Consider the following 25343-nt stretch of genomic DNA (forward strand, 5'->3'; position numbering starts at 1 on the left):
AATTAGGGTTTACATTCATCCAAGTTTTTAGAAGACGCTATGTACTAGTCGGACGGCGGGTCGGGGCCTTGATGGACTAGGCGGATTTAAGTAAATATATATATATATCGTATAAATAAGTGTGCTTATTCTTAAAAAATACATAATTTCATTGGGATACATAAACTGTAGAATAAAATGACATATAGATTATAAAGTATTAGAACATAATGAAAACATGGGGCATATGATATGTTTTCATTTAAGTATTCAATAAGTCTTTTACAATTTGTTGAAGGAAAAAAAAGACAAAATGAAAGTTATCTATTTTATGTCCAAGTAAAAGTCGCGACCTAAGTGAGTGCTTGGGAGAGTTTGGACAGTCTAAGCGGTCTAGGCGGATGCCTAAACAGGTTTAGGCGTCATTTTTTAATTTTCAAATGACAAGGGATTAATCGGAAGGAATTCGATGACTGGGTAGTTGCAATTGTCAATTTCGTAGACGATATTTGATCGATCTTCAATTTCCAAAACCAAAATGATGAGGGATCCTAATTTCACGACCAATTGTGATACTTTATGCCGCTAGTTGTATTTTAGTTGTTGATTTGTCTTCCCCCTGATTTATGTACCTTTTTCGATTTCCATCAGATATGGAATAGTTCTGATCTTCGCCTCCACCTTTGACCACAAATTACGTACTGAGCTTCGGATCTCATCCTTTCCATGCCTTTTCTTCATAGCTTGGATTTGCAGTTGGCTCATTTTGTTTAGGTATAATGGGATTATATGATCTCATCAGTTTTGCTACAATTAGATCAATTCAACGGCTCATAAAAAGGGGGTTCTCACAAATCCTCAAAATGAGACCTTAGGAGAGCAGCCATATGAGTTTCTATAGCAAATGAACCAATAAAAAAATGGAGTTTTAACGAAAAGCTCGCGGTACTATTCACTTTAACGAAAAATCACATTTTGACATTAAAAAGTCAAATATGATACCATTCATTTTACCCTTTATTTTGTCTTTATCGTTAAAATTCAAAGTTTTCAAGACATTTTCATTAGTTTTCCTATAAAAAATTTCTTTAAAATTAGGGTAAATTACATTTTACCCCTTTAGCTTTGGACTCTATTATAATATCTTTAAAACATTTCAATTTCATACATTTACTACTATTTCATTTCAATTTCATACAACCGTTAAATTAACCATTAAAATAGTGACGTGGCAAATATAAGGCACATATTTTTTATGATGTGACAAATAAAAATAATTTTAAAACAAAACAAAATTAAAATAAAGTGGACCCCACTGGAATTTGTTCCTGTTGGATTAATAATCGCCATCATTTGTATTTGGTGCCATTAAAATACTTAAAACTTTTCAACTCAACGTTACAATTTAAAAGTATTCTTTTTCATTTGTACATGATAATATTATATACGATTTTAATAAATAACGAATTTGATATCGCTTATCAAGCAAAAAACATCCTCTATAAGTTATACAAATACAAAAAGAACTTGACGGATACTCATTTTTACAAATTCAGAGAACAAGTCGACAAGTAACTAGACTTCCAGCTCGGATTCATATCTCCAAATAACAACTTGATTGAACATGGCCCGAGTACTTGTGAGGTGTCTCAAGTTTTGTCCACGTGTAATCTTCCAAATGCAGTACGTGAGCCATGTGGGGCTCACCGAACCCAGCACTCCCTATCACTAATGCTTTGCCCTGCCAGGCTGTCACGCAATCGGGATTACGTACCTGAGCAGGCAACTTGGCCACGATTTTCCACGTGTCGTGTTTTTGCTGTACCACATCATCGCCACGACACATGTACATTGTCTCGTCGTCACCGTCCACACATGTCCGTGGACAAGTGGCGACATGTAAGAAGCCCTCTTGTACTGGATTCCACAGCCACGTGGAAATGTTGAATGTCTCGGTGCTCCTCTCGAAACGTCCTTGCATTTCGGTGCAATACCCGCCGATGACGTGGAGCTTGCCACCCTGGAAAATCGCCTTACATTCGTCACGCTCTCTTGCCATATCAGGCAACATAATCCACTCGTCTTTTGCCACGTCATACGCCATTGATGATCTCAACGCATTCTTGTCGTCATCATGTCCGCCGGCAACATACACCATCCGCTCCGAATCCGCCGCGCACCCAAAGAATATCCTGCCACCACCCGGCATATCAGTCCCGCGCCGCCACGCTCCGGACACAAAGTTGTAGATAAACACAGATTTGGAGATCGTCCACGTAAGCGGGTCCCAGCCACCCATCACCACCAAATCGGACCCAACTGCTGCCAATTGGCAAAACATGGGTAGCCCATTGGCAAAACAGGCAAGGAGAGGCAACTCGGACCAATTACCCAAATCCGGTTCACAAATAGTGAGCCGGTAAACCAGACTATCCGGATACTTGAAGACACCATGGTTTGAGAACACATGTGCTTGAACCATCACAATGATTCTTTGGCTGCGGCCAGCAACCTTCCTAAGCTGAAGAAACTCCGGCAGCTCAACCTCCGCCTTCCACCCTTTACACACTGATGCCACTGTCGGAAACTGGTCGTATTCAACACGACTTAGACAGTCATATGCTATATCATCCGGCAGGCCAGAAATCAGCGCCATGGTACAAGATTTGGTACCAACAAAAAGCAGAAACTTGGTATGCAAAAACAACAGAGAATTTGACGTACAAATTCTGAGAGACGGGTTTTTTGAACCTGAAATATTGGGACTGCTTGGAAGGGAATTTTTATAGTGTGTGATTGTTGTGAAGAAGGGATGGTCCTGGTTTAGTGTTCAATGTTTCCTCCTACTGGTTTTATTGTATTTATATATATAAACATAAAGTTCTAGAGAGAAGGGTTTGGTCGATTTGGACAATTTAATAAGGCCTTTGATATTGTCAATTTTCACATTCCCATTAACGGACTCTATGTGCCAGCATTAATTTTCTCCTTTATTTTAATTCAATTAATGTATCATCATCTAACTATTGTCACCACGCAACATTTAATTAGATTATAAAAATGGAAAAACATTGGATTAGGAAATTGGGGTGCCGCAGTCGGTATCTTCTTCAACGTAACTTGCAGGGTTTTCTTGTATTCATTGACAAATTTTGGAAGTACATGCATGTGATACCTTGTGGAAGGGAAAATTTCCAACCAATATCAAAATTGAGAAAATTCAAGTCCATTTTGCATGTTATTGAAAAATATATTAATACATTTTTTTTTCTTTACAAAGGGGATCGGCTAGTGACTTTGTTACGGCAGTCCATTCTTTCAGGGACCAGGAAGACTTATAGAAGTATTTCAGCCTCCCCTTGACCATCATTGTGCAATTTACCAACACCAGGACGTGTCATGTGGAATACGAGTCTGAAGTTCATCCCCGACTATTGGGCCACCCTATGATGATTATATGGAATACATGAATGTGTGTGAAGGTGACAAACAACTTGGTTTCATTTGATAGTTATTTCGTTTTTATTTTGGGAACTGTTATTGGCACTCCAAAATTCTCATTCTACACTCCAAACTTTCTATATTTAGAAAGATAAATACACTTGTGAGGAGTGTAGAATGAGATTTTTAGAGTGTCAATAACACTTCCTTGTATTTTAAGTTTTATTTTCTAAAAAATTAAATACCATTTTTAGTTATTTTATTTTCATTCCTTTATTTCCGCTCCTTCTACCACCCTTCTCTAACCCTCATTTCTTTTATATGTTTTTAGTATTCCAAACATTAAAAGTAAAATAAAAATAAAAAATGAAAACGAAATTACTAAACAACAGCTTAACACATTTTTGAGCATTGACATTTCACAAGGTACATTTGTAAGATCCCACATCGCTCGGGGCAGATGGGGTGATGTGTCTTATATGTACATGCCCACCTCCCTATAGTGAGACGCATTTTGGGTGGAAGCCCAAGAGCAAATACGTGAGGGCATGGCCCAAAGCGGACAATATTTTACTATGCGAACTGAGATGTGACAATTTGGTATCAGAGTCATTCCCCGGCCGAAAGTGTGCCGACGAGGACATCGGGCCCCTAAAGGGGGTGGATTGTAAGATCCCACATCGCTCGGGTGAGATGGGGTGATGTGCCTTATATGTACATGCTCACCTCCCTATAGTGAGACGCGTTTGGGTGGAAACCCAAGAACAAATCTGTGAGGGCTTGGCCCAAAGCGAACAATATCTTACTATGCAGATTGGAATATGACAATTGATTGTAAGATCCCACATCGCCCGGGGGAGATGGGGTGATGTACCTTATATGTACATGTCCACCTCTTTATAGTAAGACGCATTTTGGGTGGATGCCCAAGAACAAAACCATGAGGGCGTGGCCCAAAGCGGACAATATCTTACTATGTGGACTGGGATGTGATAGTTTGGTATCAGAGTCATTCCCCAGCCAAAAGTGTGCCGACAAGGACGTCGGGCCCCTAAGGGGGGTAAGATCCCACATCGCCCGGGGAAGAGGGGGTATGTACATGCCCACCTCCCTATAGTGAGACGTGTTTTGGGTGGAAGCCCAAAAACAAATCCGTGAGGGCATGGCCCAAAGCAGACAATATCTTACTATGCAGACTGGGATGTGACAACATTCCAACTTAAGAATAAATACACATGGTGAGGATGTGACTAGGAAAATATTATCGGTTATAGTTTATTTAGAACCAATATAACTTACTCAAAACGACGGCCATTATTGGCAAAATAGATGCTAGATTGTTTTGATCGGCCAACAAAAGTATGCTTGTGCATGCAATCATATTAATTCTTGTAATAAGTTCACAAAAGTGTCAATGAAATCAAACAAAAGCATTGCAACAAGTTGCGCCTTCAAAATTTATTTAAGGTCAACTTGTTTGTTCATCTATCAATCTCGCTTATGTGCAACAAAATCATCAGAATATTCAAGCCACCATTAGATTAGGATTAACCAAGGTAATTTTTCAAGCAATTTTCGTACGTTGAGGCCCATGTTTATAAATTAGTGTTGTTAGCATCGAAGTGTTGTTTCACATTAGAAAGTTGAGAGACTTTGTGTGCGTTTATAACCTCAACATTTAGTGACGTGGCGAGAAAATAAGATAAAAGGATTGACAAGCGGCAAATCCAATAGTATAAATTGAAATTCATCAGTATTCCTGATTTCAACGGAAAATAGAGAAGAAAAAAAAACTCTAAAGTTGAATTTGTAATAATATGAACATGTGAATACAACCCAAACGGAATTCGGAGTTACAACAAAGATTCTACAAAATTTTAAAGTTCAAGAGCGCAAACTTTGTGGTCATCGAAAGGTGTATGAAATCCTTGGGGATGTCTAGCGAGACTACCCCTCAAACCGAAGTTTTCATCTTCAGTTATGGGAACTTAACTACATAACCCCAAAAAGACAACTAATCGTATTGACCACCGTTGTAACCCTAGCAAAGATTGTTGATCTGAACACGAGTGCATAACAATGCGATGGACCTCTACATGGGAGATCAGAGTTCGAAATAACTTTGATCCCTTAGGTACTGCACGAGCCCCTTGCATGGAGGCTCGACATCTCACCTTTGATTTCCCAAAGTCATTTAAAGAGCAAGAGCGGCGCAGACTGCTAAGCAGCGACAACCGTGGACGCTTCGAGAAACATTCGAAATTGACTCCCCAACAAGGTTGTCGCTAAGATCAAACACCCTCTTTCTTCAATAATTGAATCTACATCTTCTCTAGAGAAGTTCTCTCTAGGTTCAAATACTTTCGTGCATATTCTGACCAGGACTACCACACCATGCACTACATGAATGTTATGGCTCTATATGGCAATACGTGGATGTGCAAGTGTTGAAGTTGGTATAGAATCCGAGAGGGGTTCCTAGATGAGATAGGAGTTCTAATTGTAATAGGTATGGGAAACTTGGACGCAAGTTTCAGATAGGTTTAGGATTAGGTTTGTAACTAGTATAAAAGAACCTTAACGTTAGGGTGTGTGTAGATGAGAGTATTGTGTGAGAGATTTATGTGGCAAGGAAACTATTGTGTGAGTGTGAGTTTTCTTGTAATACTTTATTAAATCAATAAAGTGAGCTTCCATTGTTCATGTTTGGGTGATTGTTTTGGTTTGATCGAAGAGTAAGTTACAACAAGTGGTATCAAGAGTCATAGGTTGCGTGGTCAGATCAAAACAATGTCAAAAACTGAAAGTGGAGATGATAGGGGTACTGAGGTAACCAAAACTTCGATGCAAAGTGTTAGATTTGAGATCGAGAAATTTATTGGGACCAATAACTTCGCTATGTGGCAGTGCGAAGTTAAGGACGTACTAATTCAACAAGGTTTACTGGCTGTGCTTGGAGATATGCCTATGATGATGATGAAGGAGGAATGGCAGCGGCTGAATGCACATGCATGTTCCACGATTAGGCTATGTCTTGGTAAAGCACAAAAATATGGTGTGATGAACATCTCATCAGCCAAAAAACTATGGGATACATTGGAGTCGAAGTACTTGAAGAAGAGTGCAGAAAATAGACTTTATCTTAAGAGTAAACTGTATCGCTTCCAGTACAAGGAAGGAACCAAGATGATTGATCATCTTGAAGAGTTTAACAAGATGGTTGCTGAACTACTGAACCTGGAGGAGAAGATCAAGGATGAAGATAAAGCGTTGATTCTGATGAATTCCTTACCTGAATCCTACGAGTCGTTTGTTACGACATGGATTTATGGTAGAGAAACTATTAAGTTTGATGAGATCTCAAGCGCAGTGATAAATCATGAACTTCGAAATCTAGATAGACAAGAGATGAACAATTCCGAAGCACTAATGGTAAGGGGAAGATCAAATGATAGAAAATCTGCAACGAAGAAGAAAGGCAAGTCACACTCGAGAGGTACCTCAAGCAACAGGAGGTTTTTGGATAAAGATGAGTGCGCCTTCTGCCATGAGAAAGGGCACTGGAAAAATGATTGTCCAAAAATCAAAGCCAAAAACAAGGAGAAAAAATATGAAGATTTAGAAGCAAATGTTGTTGAAGCTAACGATGAAGATTTCGTATGTGCCCTAACAGCATCATAAGGTATCGACTATATGAATCAATGGGTGCTTGATACTGGATGCACGCATCATATGACCTCTCAACGTCATTGGCTTTCTTCTTTCAAAACCCTCACTGGAACGGTGTATATGGGGGATGATAACCCATGTGCAACGAAAGGAATTGGAAGTGTTAAGATCAAACACCATGATGGTGTAGTCCGAGAGCTACAAGGGGTAAGATATGTCCCAGATCTTAGGAAGAATTTAATCTCGTTAGGCACTCTTGAATCTCAAGGTTGCAAATTCTATTCGGAAAAACAGACATTGAAAGTAGCCAGATGAGCATTAGTGATAATGAAAGCACCTAGAAAGGGTTTGCTCTATTTGTTAGAAGGCATCACTATTGAATCTCAGATAGCTATGGTGGCAGCGAGTGATCAATCAGATACATCTTCTCTATGGCATATGAGGCTAGGGCATGTGGGAAACAAGGCATTGCAAGGATTGATTAAACAAGGGGTCATAGATGGAGCCAAAAGTGGAAAGATCGATTTTTGTGAACACTACATTCTTGGCAAACAAACAAAGGTAAGATTTGGCACTGCAATACATCAAACTGAGGGTATCCTGGATTATGTACACTCGGATGTCTGGGGACCTGCGAATAATGAATCTCTAGGAGGAAAGAGATGGTTTGTGTCATTCATTGATGATTATTCACGTAGAGCATGGATTTATATGATGAAGCACAAACATGAGGTGCTGGATATTTTCTTAGAATGGAAAAACACAGTCGAAAGGAAGACCGGCAAAAAGTTGAAAGTCATAAGAAGTGATAATGGGGGAGAATATACGTCTGATCCCTTCTTTGAAATCTGCAAGTAGGAAGGTATAACACGACATTTCAGTGTTAGGGAAACTCCCCAACAGAACGGAGTTGCAGAACGGTTAAATCGAACATTATTAGAAAAGGTCAGATGTATGCTGTCACAAGCAAAACTGCAAAAACGTTTTTGGGCAAAAGCATTGAGTTATGCATGTCACATTTTAAATCGTCTTCCTTCTTCAGCCTTAAACGGAAAGACTCCAATGGAAGTATGGTCAGGAAAAATAGCTCAAGACTATGAAAGACTAAGGGTATTCGGATGTGATGCTTATTACCATGTGAAAGAGAATAAACTGGACCCGAGAGCAAGGAAAGCTATCTTTCTAGGGTTTAATAGTGGCGTCAAGGGATTCAGATTGTGGAGTACAGAACTCAAGAAGGTTGTAATAAGCAGAAATGTGACGTTTAATGAAACCCATATGAAACTGAGAGAAGATAGAAAGGTTGTTCATGAGGTGGAGCTATCAAAGGAACAGACTGAACAATCAAGTATCGAAGATAAAATCGATAATGAAGAACAAAACTGTGTCGATCAAGAAGAAGAGCAAGAAGAAGACAGTATGGTTGATGATGTCCAAGATCAAGAAGAATGTATTGCCAAGAGAAAAGGAAAAAGAGAGGTTGTGCTTCCTGCTAAATTCAAAGATTGTGTTTCATGTATGGCATACGCATTACCAGTAATCGAAACAGATATTCCTACAAATTTTACAGAAGCAGCAAGTAGTGAAGAAGCAAAGAATTGGCATGAAGCTATGGACGATGAAATGTTGTCACTGAAGAAGAACAAAACTTGGGATCTGGTGGAGCTACCTAAGGGAAGGAAGGCCATTGGATGCGAATGGGTATATGCAAAGAAAGAAGGAATAAATAATGCAAGTCCAGTAAGATTTAAAGCCAGATTAGTAGCTAAAGGCTACGCTTAGAAGGAAGGAATAGATTATAATGAAATCTTCTCTCCTGTGGTAAAACATTCATCCATTCAAATTCTACTTGCAGTTTGATCTCGAGTTAGTACAAATGGACGTAAAAACTGCTTTTCTGCATGGAAATCTGTCTGAAGAAATTTACATAAGTCAACCTGAAGGATACGAAGAGAAAGGAAAGGAGAATCTAGTCTACAAGCTCAACAAATCCCTATATGGTTTAAAGCAATCACCGAGGCAATGGTACTTGAGATTCGATAAGGTTATGAAGGATTTTGGCTACACGAGGAGCCAATACGATCACTGCGTGTATCACAAGAAAGCAAGGGGAGGTACATATGTCTATTTACTGATTTATGTGGATGATATGCTTATTGCCTCCAGTGATAGGACAGAGATCTCAAAGCTCAAAACTCAGATGCAAAATGAGTTTGAGATGAAAGATCTCGGCGAAGCAAAGAAGATTTTGGGGATGGAAATCACACAGGACAGAAAGAAATGGCTGGTATGTTTAGTGCAGAAACAATATTTGGAAAAGTTGCTACACAAGTTTGGCATTCTTGATGAAACCAAACCTGTAAGTACACCTCTAGCCCCTCATTTTAAGTTGAGCACGCAGCTATGCCCTAAGTGTGATAAAGAAAGAACTAAGATGAAGGATGTTCCTTATTCCAGTTTGGTTGGAGGGTTGATGTATGCCATGGTGTGTACTCGGCCTGATATTGCTCATGCAGTTGGATTAGTGAGTAGGTTTATGCATAATCCTGGTAAAATGCATTGGGAAGCTGCTAAATGGATACTAAGATATTTGCATGGAACAAGGAACACCATAATCTGTTTTGAGCGAAATGATAGAGGAATCGGGAAGTTCTCTACTGGATATGTGGATTCTGATTTTGCTAGTGACTTAGACAAACGAAGATCTACCACAGGGTATGTGTTTACCATGGTGAATGGTCCTATATGTTGGAGGGCAATACTACAACCAACCATTGCTCTATCAACCACAGAAGCTGAATATATGGCAATGGCTGAAGCTATTAAGGAGGCTATTTGGACACTTGGTTTAATAGCAGATTTGGGAGTAGAGCAACGCAAGATGGACGTGCATTGTGATAGTCAAAGTTCCATTTACTTGGCGAAATATCAAGTGCATCATGCAAGGACCAAGCATATAGATGTGAGATATCATTTCGTTTAGGAGATTATAGCTAAAGGTGAAATTCTTGTAAAGAAGATTGCTTCGGCTGATAATCCTGCAGATATGTTAACAAAGGTAGTTGGTGCATCAAAATTCAACCATTGTCTGGATTTGGTGCATGTGAGAAAAGTTTAATACTTGGAAGTGGTGGAGCAGTGGAAGCAGATGAAGTCTCTAGATGGATTTCTTACCAAGGTGGAGTTTGTTGAAGTTGGTATAGAATCCGAGAGGGGTTCCTAGCTGAGATAGGAGTTCTAATTGTAATAGGTATGGGAAACTTGGACGCAAGTTTCAGATAGGTTTAGGATTCCAACTCAGTTTAGGATTAGGTTTGTAACTAGTATAAAAGAACCTTAACGTTAGGGTGTGTGTAGATGAGAGTATAGTGTGAGAGATTTATGTGGCAAGGAAACTATTGTGTGAGTGTGAGTTTTCTTGTAATACTTTATTAAATCAATAAAGTGAGCTTCCATTGTTCATGTTTGGGTGATTGTTTTGGTTTGATCGAAGAGTAAGTTACAACAGCAAGATGTTCTCGTCTACCTTAGAGGGACTTGCCATGCTATGGTTTTCAGAATTGCATGCTCGCTCCATTCAAAGTTTTGAAAGCCTAGCCAACATCTTCACTAACACCTACTATGTGTATCGTAATGTACGCAAGCGCCATGAGGCCATTTTAGCATGACCGCCCAAGCTAAGAATGAGTATCAAAGCCTACTTCCATGTAGAATTGGTAAAGATCAAGAAGCCGGACGACAAGCTCGCTACAATGGTCTTCAAATAGGGACTATATCCACTCGCCTCTATCCCAAAGGCTGAAAAAGAATAAATATGACTACACCATCATGGCGAAGTGCTTTGATATCGCTGATGACCTTATCGATTGAGAGATGAACCCGGAAAGAGAGTTCGACCCGGATCACGATAAGAGGTCCAATTGAAGAAGAAATGATCAAGCTACCCCTCCCTCTCCTCGTCGGAATGACAGGAGAGGATGTAAGGATAAGCAAGCTCTACCCAAGCAAAAGCAGTACATGACCTTCCTCTCGTCAAAAGGCCCAAACCTCTTCTTGACCATTTGGCCAAGAAAAAGCCAAATGAATACTACTCCTTCCACCAGTGCACTGGTCACACCACCTAAGTTGTCGCAAGCTCAAGATCAAATCGATGAGCTACTCGATTAGGGTCATTGCTAGAAGTTTGTCAAAAGTCAAGCCATGAAAAAGGAGTTTGCTAAGAAGAAGAATCAAGACAAGTCCGATTGGTATGACCTTACTGCCGGTTGGTGATTGTTCGCTTTTATTTTAAGTTTTTTTTCGGTTCGAAGATAAGTAGAATGAAATGTAAGAAAATTATAAAAACTAAAAACCAAAATTTATTTTAATTATTTTCATTTATTCTTCTTTCATTTATTTCCGCTTATTCTACCACCCTTCTTTAGCCCTCCTTATATATATATTTCAGGCACAAAAGGTAAAATTAAAAACAAAAAACGAAATGATTACTGAACAACCACTTAACACATCTTTACCATTAGTATTTCACAATGTCCATTCCAACCATAATAACAATAAGGTATGCAAGTAGCGGATTGCCTTGGTGATTAAAGCTTTTCTACTCAACCCACTGCATCCCGGATTCAAACTCTCCTCCCTCCTCTTGGTGTAGATTGATGCAAAAACGTATTTATAATAATAATAATAATAATAATAATAATAATAATAATAATAATCAGCCACGAAAATGTTATTAGATGATTAAAGAACATGTGAATTTCATAGTCGTTCTCATGATTCCCATACTAACTTAAGAACATAAATACATGGTGAGGATATGACCAGGAAAGCAATGTCGGTTATATTTTAATTAGAACCAGTATAACTTACTCAAAAGACGGTCATTACTGGCAGAGTAGATGCTAGATTGTTTATGATCGGCCAGCAAAGTATGCTTGTGCATGCAATCATATTAATACTTGTAATTTCACCAAAATGAAGTCAAACGAAAGCATTGCAACATGTTACGGCTTAAAAAAAAAAAAAAAGGAAATGTTTGTTAAGAGTCAACTTGTTAGTTCATCATTCAGTCTCGCTTCTGTGCATAAATGTCATCAGAATATTCAGGACACCTTTGGTTTAGGTTCAAACCAGGGGAATTTTACAAGCCATTTCCGTACGTCGGGGCCGGCGTTTACAAATTAGTGTTGTTATAGCATCGGAGTGTTGTTTTACGCTGGAAAGTTAAGAGACTCTGTGTTTATGACCTCAAATTTTAGTGACGCGTCAATAAAATGAGATGGAAGGATTGAGACGATGGACAAGCGCCAAATCGGATAGAATACACTGAAATGCATTAGTATTCCGGAATTAAACAAATAGAGAAAATCTTTAAAGTTGAATTGATAATAATGTGAATAATTAACAACTCCAAAGCAACTCTGACGTCACTTAGTAGTATGGTCTAGTGGTATTCCTCTTCACTTATAAGTGAGAAGTCTTAGTTTTGATTCTCGCCAAAAGCGAATTTGAACCACATTATTGTCAGCCTATTGTCAGGCTAAGCCCAGCCCCTTCCCCTTAATGTAGATAAATATCGTTTGTCGTTTGTTAAAAAAAATAAATAAAAATAAAAATAAAAAACAACAACAACTCCAAGATAAAGCCTTGTATAGATATCAAACCCTAATTCTAGTAGTAGTTGGAAATCAAATGAATAAAGAAAACATAAAAGAAAATCCTATTCTGGATATATGGTTTTGTAAATTTAATTTAAGTCCCTATTATTAAAACTTATCATGTTTAAGTATTTATAGCACATTTATTATTAACTTACTATCTGAAATTGTCTATTCATTCATAATTAACATATTTTCTTGTGCTTCAATCATCTAATAAATCACATATGAATGAAACTCTCTTTGTCAACCAAAAGAGGGAGAAAAGACATTACTGTCTTCTGTAACAACAAAAATGTTAAGGATAGTAATGTAATTTCATAAAACTAAATTTTATTGTTTTTTGTTTAAGACTCATCTACAAGTGATTTTATCATCTCTAATATAAAATATAAAATAAAAAATAAAAATAAGAAATATGACTACACCACCCTGACAAAGTGCTTTGATATCGTTGATGACCTCATTGATTGGGAGATAAACCCAGAAAAAGAGCTTGACCCGGATCACGATAGCAAGTTCGATCGAAGAAGAAATGATCAAGATACCCCGCCCTTTCCTCGTCAGAAAGACAGGAGAGGATGCAAGGATAAGCAAGCTCCACCCAAGCAAAAGCAGTACATGACCTTCCTCTCGTCAAAAGGCCCAACCCTCTTTCTAACCATTTGGCCAAGAAAAAACCATATGAATACTACTCCTTCCACCAGTGCACTGGTCACACCACCTAAAGTTGTTGCACGCTCAGGATCAAATCAATGAGCTACTAGATTAGGGGCATTGCTGGGAGTTTGTCAAGAGCAAAGTCATGAAAGAGGAGTTTGGTGAGAAGAAGAATCAAGGCAAGTCTGATCGGTATGAGCTTAGTGACGGGAAAATCTATGGAAGTAGTAGAAGTTATGGTGAGGAGAAGGATAAATATTATGTGCCTACAAGAAACTAAGTGGGTTGGTCGTAAGGCAAAGGATCTAGAAAACTCAGGGTTTAAACTATGGTATTCGGGCACAAATAGAACGAGAAACGGTGTTGGCATCATCGTGGACAAGACCTTGACACAAGATGTTGTAGATGTCAAGAGGGTAGGAGATAGAATCATGGCAATCAAGATTGTAATAGGACAAGAACTTATCAATGTGATTAGTGCGTACGCACCTCAAGTAGGGTTGGATACGAGTTCGAAGGAGAAATTTTGGGAAGACCTTGGAGACTTGGTGCAAGGAATTGCTCAGACGGAGAAGTTATTTATAGGAGGAGATTTAAATGGACACGTGGGCAGGGAGACAGGCAACTATGGAGGTTTTCATGGTGGCCATGGTTTTGGGGAGAGAAACGAGGATGGGGAAGCTATCTTGGATTTTGCAATGGCATATGATCTCTTCTTAGCCAACACCTTCTTTAAGAAGAGAGAAGAACATGTGATCACCTACAAGAGTGGGTCGTCAAAAACACAAATAGATTTTCTTCTAATGAGGAAAGGGGATCGTATAACTTGTAAGGATTGCAAAGTTATACCAGGAGAGAGCGTGACTAATCAACATCGCTTGTTGGTGATGGATGTACATATCAAAAGAGTGAGAAAAAGAACAAGACTTGGAAGTGCCCAAGGACTAGATGGTGGAATCTAAAAGAAGAAAAACAAGCCATTTTCAAAGAGAAAGTAATCACCCAGTGTGTGTGGGATAGAGAGGGGGAAGCTAACCAAATGTGGGATTCCATGGCTAGTTGTATCCGAAAAGTAGCAAAAGAGGTATTAGGAGAGTCCAAGGGCTTTGCCCCACACCAAAAGGAATCTTGGTGGTGGAATGAGGAGGTACAAGCAAAGGTGAAGGCTAAGAAGGAATGTTGTAAAGCCTTATACAAGGATAGGACCAATGAAAATGGTGAAAGGTATAGAAAAGCGAAGCAAGAGGCGAAGAAAGTTATGAGAGAAGCTAAGTTAGCGGCTTATGACGATATGTATAAGCGACTAGATACCAAAGAAGGAGAGTTGGATATCTATAAACTAGCTAGAGCAAGGGAAAAGAAGACAAAGGACCTAAACCAAGTGAGGTGCATCAAGGATGAGGATGGAAAGGTTCTTGCTACAGAGAACGCGGTTAAAGACAGATGGAAAGGTTATTTTCATAATCTTTTCAATGAAGGACATGAAAGGAGTGCTTCTTTAGGGGAGTTGAGTAACTCAGAAGAGTGTAGAAACTACTCTTTTTATCGTAGAATCCGGAAGGAAGAAGTGGGTGTAGCTTTGAAGAAGATGAAGCATAGAAAAGCAGTAGGCCCAGACGATATACCAATCGAAGTGTGGAAAGTTTTGGGAGAGACAGGTATAACATGGCTCACTGACCTTTTCAATAGGATTTTGAAAACGAAGAAGATGCCGAATGAGTGGCGAATGAGCACTTTGGTGCCTATCTACAAGAATAAGGGCGATGTACAAAATTGCATGAACTATAGGGGAATTAAGCTCATGAGTCATACAATGAAGCTCTGGGAGAGAGTCATTGAGCATAGATTGAGGCAAGAGACACGGGTTTCGGACAACCAATTCGGGTTCATGCCAGGGCGCTCAACCATGGAGGCAATCTATCTCTTACGAAGATTGATGGAAAGATATAGAGATGGGAAAAAGGATTTACACATGGTCTTTATAGATTTGGAAAAAGCGTATGATAGGGTCCCAAGAGACATTCTTTGGAGGATTTTAGAGAAGAAAGGAGTACGAGTAGCATATATCCAAGCTATACAGGATATGTATGAAGGAGCAAAGACTGCCGTAAGAACTCATGAAGGACAAAGCGAAAGCTTTCCCATAACTGTAGGATTACATCAAGGCTCATCCTTAAGTCCTTACCTTTTTGCGTTGGTAATGGATGAGTTAACAGGACATATTCAAGGTGATATTCCTTGGTGTATGCTTTTCGCAGACGATATAGTGTTGATAGATGAAACTCAGGAAGGGGTAAATGCAAAGCTTAACCTTTGGAGAGAAGTGTTGGAATCTAAAGGTCTTCGCCTAAGCCGATCAAAGACAGAATATATGGAGTGCAAGTTCAGTGCAAATGGAGGCCAAAACGAGTTAGGGGTGAGGATCGGAGATCAAGAAATACCAAAGAGCGACCGTTTTCGTTACCTAGGATCTATCTTGCAAAAGAACGGAGAATTAGATGGAGATCTCAACCATAGAATACAAGCTGGATGGATGAAGTGGAAGAGTGCATCCGGCGTGTTGTGTGACCGCCGTATGCCACTGAAGCTCAAGGGAAAATTTTATAGGACGGCAATAAGGCCAGCGATGCTGTATGGCACAGAATGTTGGGCGGTGAAGCATCAACACGTACACAAAATGGGTGTAGCGGAGATGAGGATGCTTCGTTGGATGTGTGGGCACACGAGAAAGGATAAGATTAGGAATGAGGATATCCGGGGTAAAGTAGGAGTAGTCGAAATTGAAGGAAAGATGAGAGAAAAACGGTTACGGTGGTTTGGACATGTGCAAAGAAGGCCTACTGACGCTCCGATTAGAAGATGCGACTATGGGACAGAGGTTCAGGGCCGAAGGGGCAGAGGAAGACCTAGGAAAACTTTGGAAGAGACCCTAAGAAAAGACTTAGAGTACTTGGATCTAACGGAGGACATGACACAGGACAGAACACAATGGCGTTCTAAGATTCATATAGCCGATCTCACTCAGTGACTTGGATTTTCCAAGTCTCCAATCGAGAAGTTTTCCTCACTCGGGAAATTAAGGGAACACTACCTCAACCTATATGCTCCACTCACAAAGCTTCAACATACAAGCTTCAACAAAAGAAAATTCAAAGAACTTAGCGAAGAAGGCTTTGGTGTATTTAACACAATACGTTGAAATGAAGGAAAGCTTATTTATTGATATCCCCGATAAGTTACAAATATGTACATATACTTGAGTCAAAATAAACAAACAAGAGGGAGCCTTCACAAAGGTTGCTTAGGAGAAGTCTCAGCAGTCGGTAGAGCCCCAGAAAGAGAAGGCACCGGAGGGGGATCATTCGGAGCCTCAGTACTGGACAAAACCCTAGAAGGAGGAGGCATCAGAGATTGATCATTTGGAGCTTCATTACGCGGTACAGCCCCAGAAGACGAAGGCAATAAATGCCTTTGGAACAAACCCACAAATCTCTGATGATCAAGTAAAACCTGACCATCAGATTCCTTCATCTGGTCAAGCTTCCTCTTCATGTTTGTAGCATAGTCATGTGCGAGCCGGTGCAACTGTTTATTCTCATGCTTGAGCCCTCTAATCTCCTGTTTGAGACTCATCACTTCAGCCGCCAATGATTCAACTTGGCGGGTTCGAGCAAATAGGCGTTGGGCCATATTAGACACAGAACCTGCACACTGAACACTGAGAGCCAGAGAATCCTTAACAGACAACTCATCAGACCGTTTGGAAAGTAGTCTGTTATCTTTGGGAGTGAGAAGGTTCCTGGCCACTACCGCAGCGGTCATATCATTCTTCATCACGGAATCCCCAACGGTAAGAGGACCAGTAGGGGAGACGAAGGATGGGCGCCATATGTTGTCTGGAGAAGGCGGGGCTGCCTCTTCAACAAGGTTCAAGTCAAAACGACGGTCGGAGGGGCCAGACATTTTCAAAGGTGTTGAAGAGAGAAGAGGTCGGACAAATCAAGATCTTAGAAGTGCAAGAATGGAGCTTCTACTGGTGGATAATCAAGTGTGCTTTGGAACTTAATGTCAGCCCCTATAAAAATCTGCACTCGACGAAGCTTCAGAAATCGAAGAGGCGCCTGCTCAGAAATCGAAGAGGCGTTTGCTTTCTCAAAAGCTGGGCTGCTCAGAGACCACGAGGGTCGATCTCAGAAATCGAAGAGGTGTTTGCTTTCTCAAAAGCTGGGCTGCTCAAAGACCACAAAGGCCGATCTCAGAAATCGAAGAGGCTGCTTTCTCAAAAGCTGGGCTGCTCAGAGACCACGAGGGCCGATTTCAGAAATCGAAGAGGCACCTACTTTTCCAGCCTTGTCAGCACCTGTCACACGCACACTCAGCTTTGCGGAAATTATGGGCATTCTGTCGAAGATTTCTGGCGAAGTAGAAAGCACATGAATCGTACTGTTCAATCACCCACTTCCCACACGCAACAGTAGCTCATGGGTACCACAGATAACTTTGCCAAAGTTCTCTGACAAAGTTGAGACACGTGAAGCTTGCAGCTCCCACTACATCGCTCTGACCAAGAAGGGTAAAAGAATTGCAAAGAAACAACACTAACAAAGTTTAGACACATAAATTTTGAAGGTCTAGCTACCATATTATTACCCACAAGGGTAAAGGAACAGTACCACTGCTGGATAATTGGAAAGTCCCGGTGTGTCAACCTCTGTGCTTCGTGGCAAGGTAGACTAGCAAACATGCCCAACCTTTACTCACATTCGAGAAAACACTCCTAACAAGATTGCTTGCTCCAAAATCGAAGAGGCACCGCCCTCCGAATCTCGAGAGCCAGACTCCCAACATGATTACTTTCTCAAAAATCGAAGAGAGGGTAAAGGAACAGTACCACTGCTGGATAATTGGAAAGTCCCTGTGTGTCAACCTTTGTGCTTCGTGGCAAGGTAGACTAGCAAACATGCCCAACCTTTACTCACATTCGAGAAAACACTCCCAACAAGATTGCTTGCTCCACAATCGAATAGGCACCGTCCTCCGAATCTCGAGAGCCAGACTTCCAACATGATTACTTTCTCAAAATCGAAGAGAGGGTAAAGGAACAGTACCACTGCTGGATAATTGGAAAGTCCTTGTGTGTCAACCTCTGTGCTTCGTGGCAAGGTAGACTAGCAAACATGCCCAACCTTACTCACATTCGAGAAAACACTCCCAACAAGATTGCTTGCTCCAAAATCGAAGAGGCACGGCCCTCCGAATCTCGAGAGCCAGACTCCCAACATGATTACTTTCTCAAAAATCGAAGAGACACCGCTCTCCGAATCTCGAGAGCCAGACCCCCGACAGGTCTGTAATCTTCACACGCAACATCAGCTTTCCAGATACCACAAACCACTTTTTCAAAGTGCTCTGACAGAGTTAAAACATGTGAAGCTGGCAGCTCCCACTACCGTGCTATAACCAAGCAGGGTAAATGAATAACATTATTACTTGATGTTGGGGAGACTCCTATATATGTCGACTTCCATCCCTAACGGACAGGCAGACCTGCAAAAATGCTCAACCCTTTCTCTTATCTGAGAGGGCACTCCCAACAAAGCCTTTCGAAATATTCAGCTTTCTTTCCCCCCGATAATACCTCTGTAAACAAGCTATACTAGAGCAAGAATATCTCATATCATCAGGGTTAAAAGTAAGAGTATCCCATATCATGCTTTTTCCCTGTCTTTTCCTTTGGCCTTGTTCTTACCTGCAAGACAAGGAGAAAGAGAGCAATCAGTCAGCACTTGGAATCAAGCTTCCAGCCAGGAACTGACTGCCTGGAACCCCTTACCTGATTACTTACCTGGCATTGCTCTCGAGTACTCATCTTCAACATCTTATGCTTCCAAGAAAGATACCGCATCTGCCTAAGGAACAGATAGGGCAAGTGAGAAGGATACAAGGAAGCATGTGGAGACAAGCGTAACAGCACACGTGCCGATACATCCACTACTCTATCAAAAGCAAAAGTATCCCATATCAGCAAGGTCGAACGTACTCTAGATTTGATGGACTTGTTTTGACCCTCAAATTCTTCAGTCGGCCTTATACTCTGGAGGAAACCAGAAAACCCTCCAGCTCAGTTCAAGAATAAGCCTGTGGAAAGTTACTTCTTCAAAAGCAAAAGTATCCCATATCATCTCTCCTCATTTTTCTTCTCTTTATCCTTCATGCTGCCTGCAAGATAGGGAGAATGTGAACAATCAGCCGGAGCTCTGATTGCTTACCTTGTCTGTCACCTCTTTCAGCAGATCCCCCAGCTCGGCGACTTGGGGGACTCCTACTACATGGTTTGTATCTCGCTTGACCAAGCATGAAACTACAAGTAAGCTTCAAGTGAAATTGATACATTACCTTGTGCATCTCCACCAGTTACAGATACCACCCCTGGATGGAGGAAGAGTGCTTCCAGAGAAGATGCCACATCTACCTATGAGACAGATAAGGCAAGTCAAGACGATACCACACTCCGGTACTTAGAAGTTTCGTGGCTACGAGATCATTCTCCCATAATATTTCCTAATGTCATTTGTACTAAATCATTCACTTGTACTCACTAAAGGAGAGCTTGAACCTATGTACTTGTGTAAACCCTTCACAATTAATGAGAACTCCTCTATTCCGTGGACGTAGCCAATCTGGGTGAACCACGTACATCTTGTGTTTGCTTTCCTATCTCTATCCATTTACATACTTATCCACACTAATGACCGGAGCAATCTAGCGAAGATCACAAAAAGTGACTGTTTTCGCTACCTAGGATCTATCTTGCAAGAGAACGGAGAATTAGATGGAGATCTCAACCATAGAATACAAGCTGGATGGATGAAGTGTAAGAGTGCATCCGGCGTGTTGTGTGACCGTCGTAGGCCACTGAAGCTCAAGGGAAAATTCTATAGGACGGCAATAAGGCCAGCGATGTTGTATGGCACAGAATGTTGGGCGGTGAAGCATCAACGTACACAAAATGGGTGTAGCGGAGATGAGGATGCTTCGTGTGATGTATGGGCACACGAGAAATGATAAGATTGGGAATTAGGATATCCGAGGTAAAGTAGGAGTAGCCAAAATTGAAGGAAATATGAGAGAAAATCGGTTCCGGTGGTTTGGACATGTGCAAAGAAGGCCTACTGACGCTCCGGTTCGAAAATGTGACTACGGGACAGAGGTTCGGGGCCGAAGGAGTAGAGGAAAACCTAGGAAAACTTTGGAAGAGACCCTAAGAAAAGACTTGAGTACTTGGATCTAACGGAGGACATGACACAAATGAGCGCAATGGCGTTCTAGGATTCATATAGCCGACCCCACTTAGTGGGAAAAGGCTTTGTTGTTGTTGTTGTAGGCTTTTTATATTAGCACCCCACAAAATGTTGAATGCACCTCACATTAAAATTTAATATTAATGACTTATTTACTCTATTATGCAATGACAATTTTGACATTATTAGGTTTAAAAAATAATAATAAAATTAACTTTTAACGTATTATTTATCTCCTTCAACTATCAAAACCCCTCACATCCTCCATTGTTGAATAAAACTCTAAGCAATGAAACTACAAACATGTTGATTAAGAAAAATTATTTTTGACGAATGGAACATGAAATTGGTGTTTCGAAAGCTTTGAAATCATTATTATTGTTATTGAAAAACATTCAAATGAACCTAAACATTTTTTCAAATCATTCAATTTGAAATCATTCGGCAAACTAAAGTTTAGATGGTTTGAAATCATTCGGCAAAATAAAAAATGACTGTTCTAAGATTTGAGAAATGCGGGGTGTATAAAAAATGTGGGGTGTGTATAGAAAATGTAAGGTGTATATTAAGAATGTGGGGTGTGAGGGTATTATGGGGAAGGAAGTGAGGTGTATTAAGATAATTTTTAATTGAAAAAGTAAATATGAGGTGTATTAAGTATGTGAGGTTTATTCAACAATTTGTGGGGTGCTAATATAATAAGCCTTATTTTATTTCATTCATTCTTCTTTCGTGTATTTCCGCTTATTCTACCACCCTTCTTTAGCCCTCCTTTTTTGTTTATATTTCCACTATTTCAAGCACCAAAGGGTAAAATTAAAAACAAAAAACGAAATGATTACTAACAACCGCTTAACACATTTTTACCATTAGTATTTCACAAGGTACATTCCAACCATTATAACAATAAGTTATGCAAGTGGTGGATTATCTTGGTGGTTAAAGCTTTTCTACTCAACTCACATCCTGAATACAAACTCTCCTACCTCCCCTAGGTATAGATTGATGCAAAAATGTTTTAAAATAATAATAATAATAATCAGCCACGAAAATGTAATTAGATGATTAAAGAACATGTGAATTTCATAGTCGTTCTCATGATTCCCATATGTGTACTAACTTAAGAATATAAACACATGGTGAGGATATGACTAGGAAAGTAATATCGGTTATATTTTAATTAGAACCACTGTAACTTACTCAAAAGACGGTCATTATGTCACTCAGTACTATGGTCTGGTGGTATTCTTCTTTACTTGAAAGTGAGAGGTCTTAGGTTCGAATCTTATGGATGGCGAATTCAATACCAAATTAGGTTGCCCATTGTGTAGCTTAGCCGAACTCCCTCTCCCCTTAATGTAAAATATATCGTTGTACTATAAAAAACTAAAATAAAAGACGGTCATTAGTGGCAGAGTAGACGGTAGATCGTTCATGATCGGCCAGCAAGGTATGCTTGTGCATGCAACATATTAATACTTGTAATTTCACCAAATTGAAGTCAAACGAAAGCATTGCAACATGTTGCGGCTTAAAATAAAATTTAAAAAAAAAAAAAAAGGAAAGTTTGTTAAGAGTCAACTTGTTAGTTCATCATTCAGTCTCGCTTCTGCGTAAAAATAGCATCAGAATATTCAGGACACCTTTGGATCAGGTTCAAACCTGGACAATTTTTCAAGCCATTCCCATACGTCAGGGCGGCGTTTACAAATTAGTGCTGTTAGCATCGAAGTGTTGTTTTACGCTAGAATGTTAAGAGATTTTGTGTGTTTATAACATCAAATTTTAGTGATGCGTCAACAAAATAAGATGGAAGGATTGAGTGAATAGACAAGTATCTTGGAATTAAAAAAAATAGAGAAAACCTTTAAAGTTGAATTGATAATAATGTGAAGATTCTGAATAACAACTCCAAGATAAGCCTTATATAGGTATCAAAACCTAATCTAGCAGTAATTGGAAATCAAGTGAATAAAGGAATTAAAAAATTTTAAAAAAAATGGAGAAATGGAAGCCTAATCTGTATGGGAGAAGGAAAAATAAAATTACCCAAAACTCAAACTTCGCAAAACTATTCAAGCAACTTGAATTTTCCAACAATAAGCCTTTCCATATTTTATCACAAAATACTTTATGCTTGAACGTGAATTTCCTTTCTTGCGTCATCTCTTGCAAATGCTCGACCATTTCATTTTCTTTAACTTTATCCACTTTAATCGACCCCCATCTTGTCCTACATCATTTAGGTAGGATGCCATTATTTGATTACAAGACCGTGTGTACAAGGAATCATATATATGGAAGTTTTGGAAACAATGAGCTTCCGTTCCATACAGATGCCGTTATTTGGTCGCAAAACAATGTGCATTTTTGGTTTATAAAGTTTTTTTTATAGGAGAAATGGTAGTGCCATGGATTTATAAAGCATTTTGTTTTGCAATTGGATATGTGGTTTTCATATAGCATTTTGTTTTGAAATTAAATACGGGTAGGTTTTCTCTTAGTGTAGATAATATCGTTTGTTCGAAAGAAAAAAAGTGTGAAGGCTAACAATATGTCAATATAACTAGATGTGAGACTGTCTTGAAAATAAAATACTATCATTTCGGTCTTGCTTATACATACAAGAGAGACTATCATGTTACAAGTTTAGTGAAGGAGTGACGTCTTTTGCAGTTATCAGAAAATGCTGCAAGGTTTTGTCCTAGTGAGCGTTATCTTTCCGATTGGTTGGATGTGGTTATGTGGGTAGATTTTGTATTGTCTTTCTGTTGCATTTTTTTGTTTGTTTAAGAAAATTGTAGTAATATTCATTTAAAAAAAAAGGATGTCTTTTTGTTGCATTTGAAAGTACTAGAACAGTTTACATGTTCGTTTATATCAGAGCATAGGATTGAAACAGACTTGCAATCCTATTAGCAGCAACAGAATATAAAATCAACTGGCAACACATAGTACACACCCTTGTAGGATACGAGGCAAAACCCACCACTATGAAAATCTTCCAGCACTTTGCTAGGCAGAAAACAATCCACTATAAGTCAAACAAATACAAAATGGACATGACATAAACTAGATCTTACTAGACACGTACTAGAAGGCAGTTTCATCCTCCGCAGCCTTGCTACTTGAGTACAAAACTTGCTTTCCGCGTATGAAAGTCGCACGATAGTGGTCACACTTGTTGATCACTCCAACACAAACTTTGCACAATACTTCTCCAACGCATAAGAGATCCGCGATCACGCAACATGAATGATATAAATGATTTAACCCAATAAATCAATTACGAGAATCACTAGAAGCATTCTCATATTGATATTAAAATTAAAGCACAACGTAGACCATGAATGATTTCTCAATTTTTCTCTAAAAAAACCTCTTTGCAATGTTATGCTCTCAGTCTCCACGCAAATTTGCGGCGGCCTTAATGCGCGCGCGAACACTCGTATATTTATGTTGCCTCTTATTTTAACCTAGCATGCGGCTACAATACCAATGGGTTGAACTAACCTAATCAATAAAGCTTTATCAAATAAACACATTACAATTCACCAATTTAAAAGCTACAGCCCATTGTATTTAGCAACATTAGTTAATCAACATTTAACCTTCAACTAATAATCGACCTAGTCTATATGCATGCACATGACAAACTTACCTGAAGCAATGTCTCTGGTTTTGCTTGACGCTTTTGAGATCAAAATCCGGAGATATTTAGACTCAACAATTACATATAAAAATCAATACTAGTCTAAGAAAAATACAAACACGTGCATTTTGTTAAAAATTACCAATTTTTCACACTAGCTAACATTGTAATCATGAAATTATATTCCTCGTGAATGATGTTCTTCGTTTTATTTGATTAATGAAATATTATTGCCTTAAAAAAAAGTTTACAAGTTTACTATCGTCTATCCAGGATCATTAATATAAGGGCTATAAATTCCCTTCACATGGCTATGTATTTGTGGCCTAAACGCCGTAGTGCGACAAACTCGTTTCGATAAAGTCCTCAGATTACACAATGTGTGTCTCCACATCTTTGTGTGTCTGTATAAATATTAGATAATCTGCTTTATGTGTAGTGTTCATCTCAGTAGGTAACACGTAATGTTTGTCTCTACATCGTTCACCTCATTGATTGCATGGTCCATTCATCATGATCCATATAGTATATATTAGTATCCAAGTATTAACTGATTAATAATTAAGTTAATATTACACTAGCTATCGGTTTGGACTTAATTCATAATTTTATGTTTTATATTTTCATCCAAATAAAATCCTTACTAGCTCACCCAAACTGAAATTGTTTAGTCATTTAATATGATGGCCATCAACATGTCCTTGTTTATGGACAACGTTGTATTTGTCCATTTGTTTGGTTACAGGCTGATTATTTGACGGGAATTTTTATAAGATTAATATTTTAATGATGACCTAAAATGTCATTGATTTAGATCATTAAATATTGTGAAATCGGCCAGTTTAATGTCGTATTAACTTATTAACTTATTAGCGCCATATTACCTTATTATTTGATCAGCAATGAGCACTACAACAATTCATGTGCCACTTAGTACTACAGTCTAATGGTATTCTTTGCATTTGTAAATGAGAAGTCTTAGGT

The 25343-nt window shown here is 39.2% G+C and overlaps 1 protein-coding gene across 1 annotated transcript; it reads right to left on the reverse strand.

The window, feature by feature from the left end:
- Window positions 1–1453: 1453 nt before the first annotated feature.
- On the reverse strand, window positions 1454–2836 carry LOC126610185 (F-box/kelch-repeat protein At1g15670-like). Its single transcript, XM_050278176.1, has one exon. The coding sequence runs from the start codon at window positions 2633–2635 to the stop codon at window positions 1574–1576; it is 1062 nt and encodes a 353-aa protein (XP_050134133.1). The 5' UTR covers window positions 2636–2836; the 3' UTR covers window positions 1454–1573.
- Window positions 2837–25343: the final 22507 nt, after the last annotated feature.

Source organism: Malus sylvestris, chromosome 17 (genome assembly GCF_916048215.2).
Source record: "Malus sylvestris chromosome 17, drMalSylv7.2, whole genome shotgun sequence".
NCBI lineage: Eukaryota > Viridiplantae > Streptophyta > Magnoliopsida > Rosales > Rosaceae > Malus > Malus sylvestris.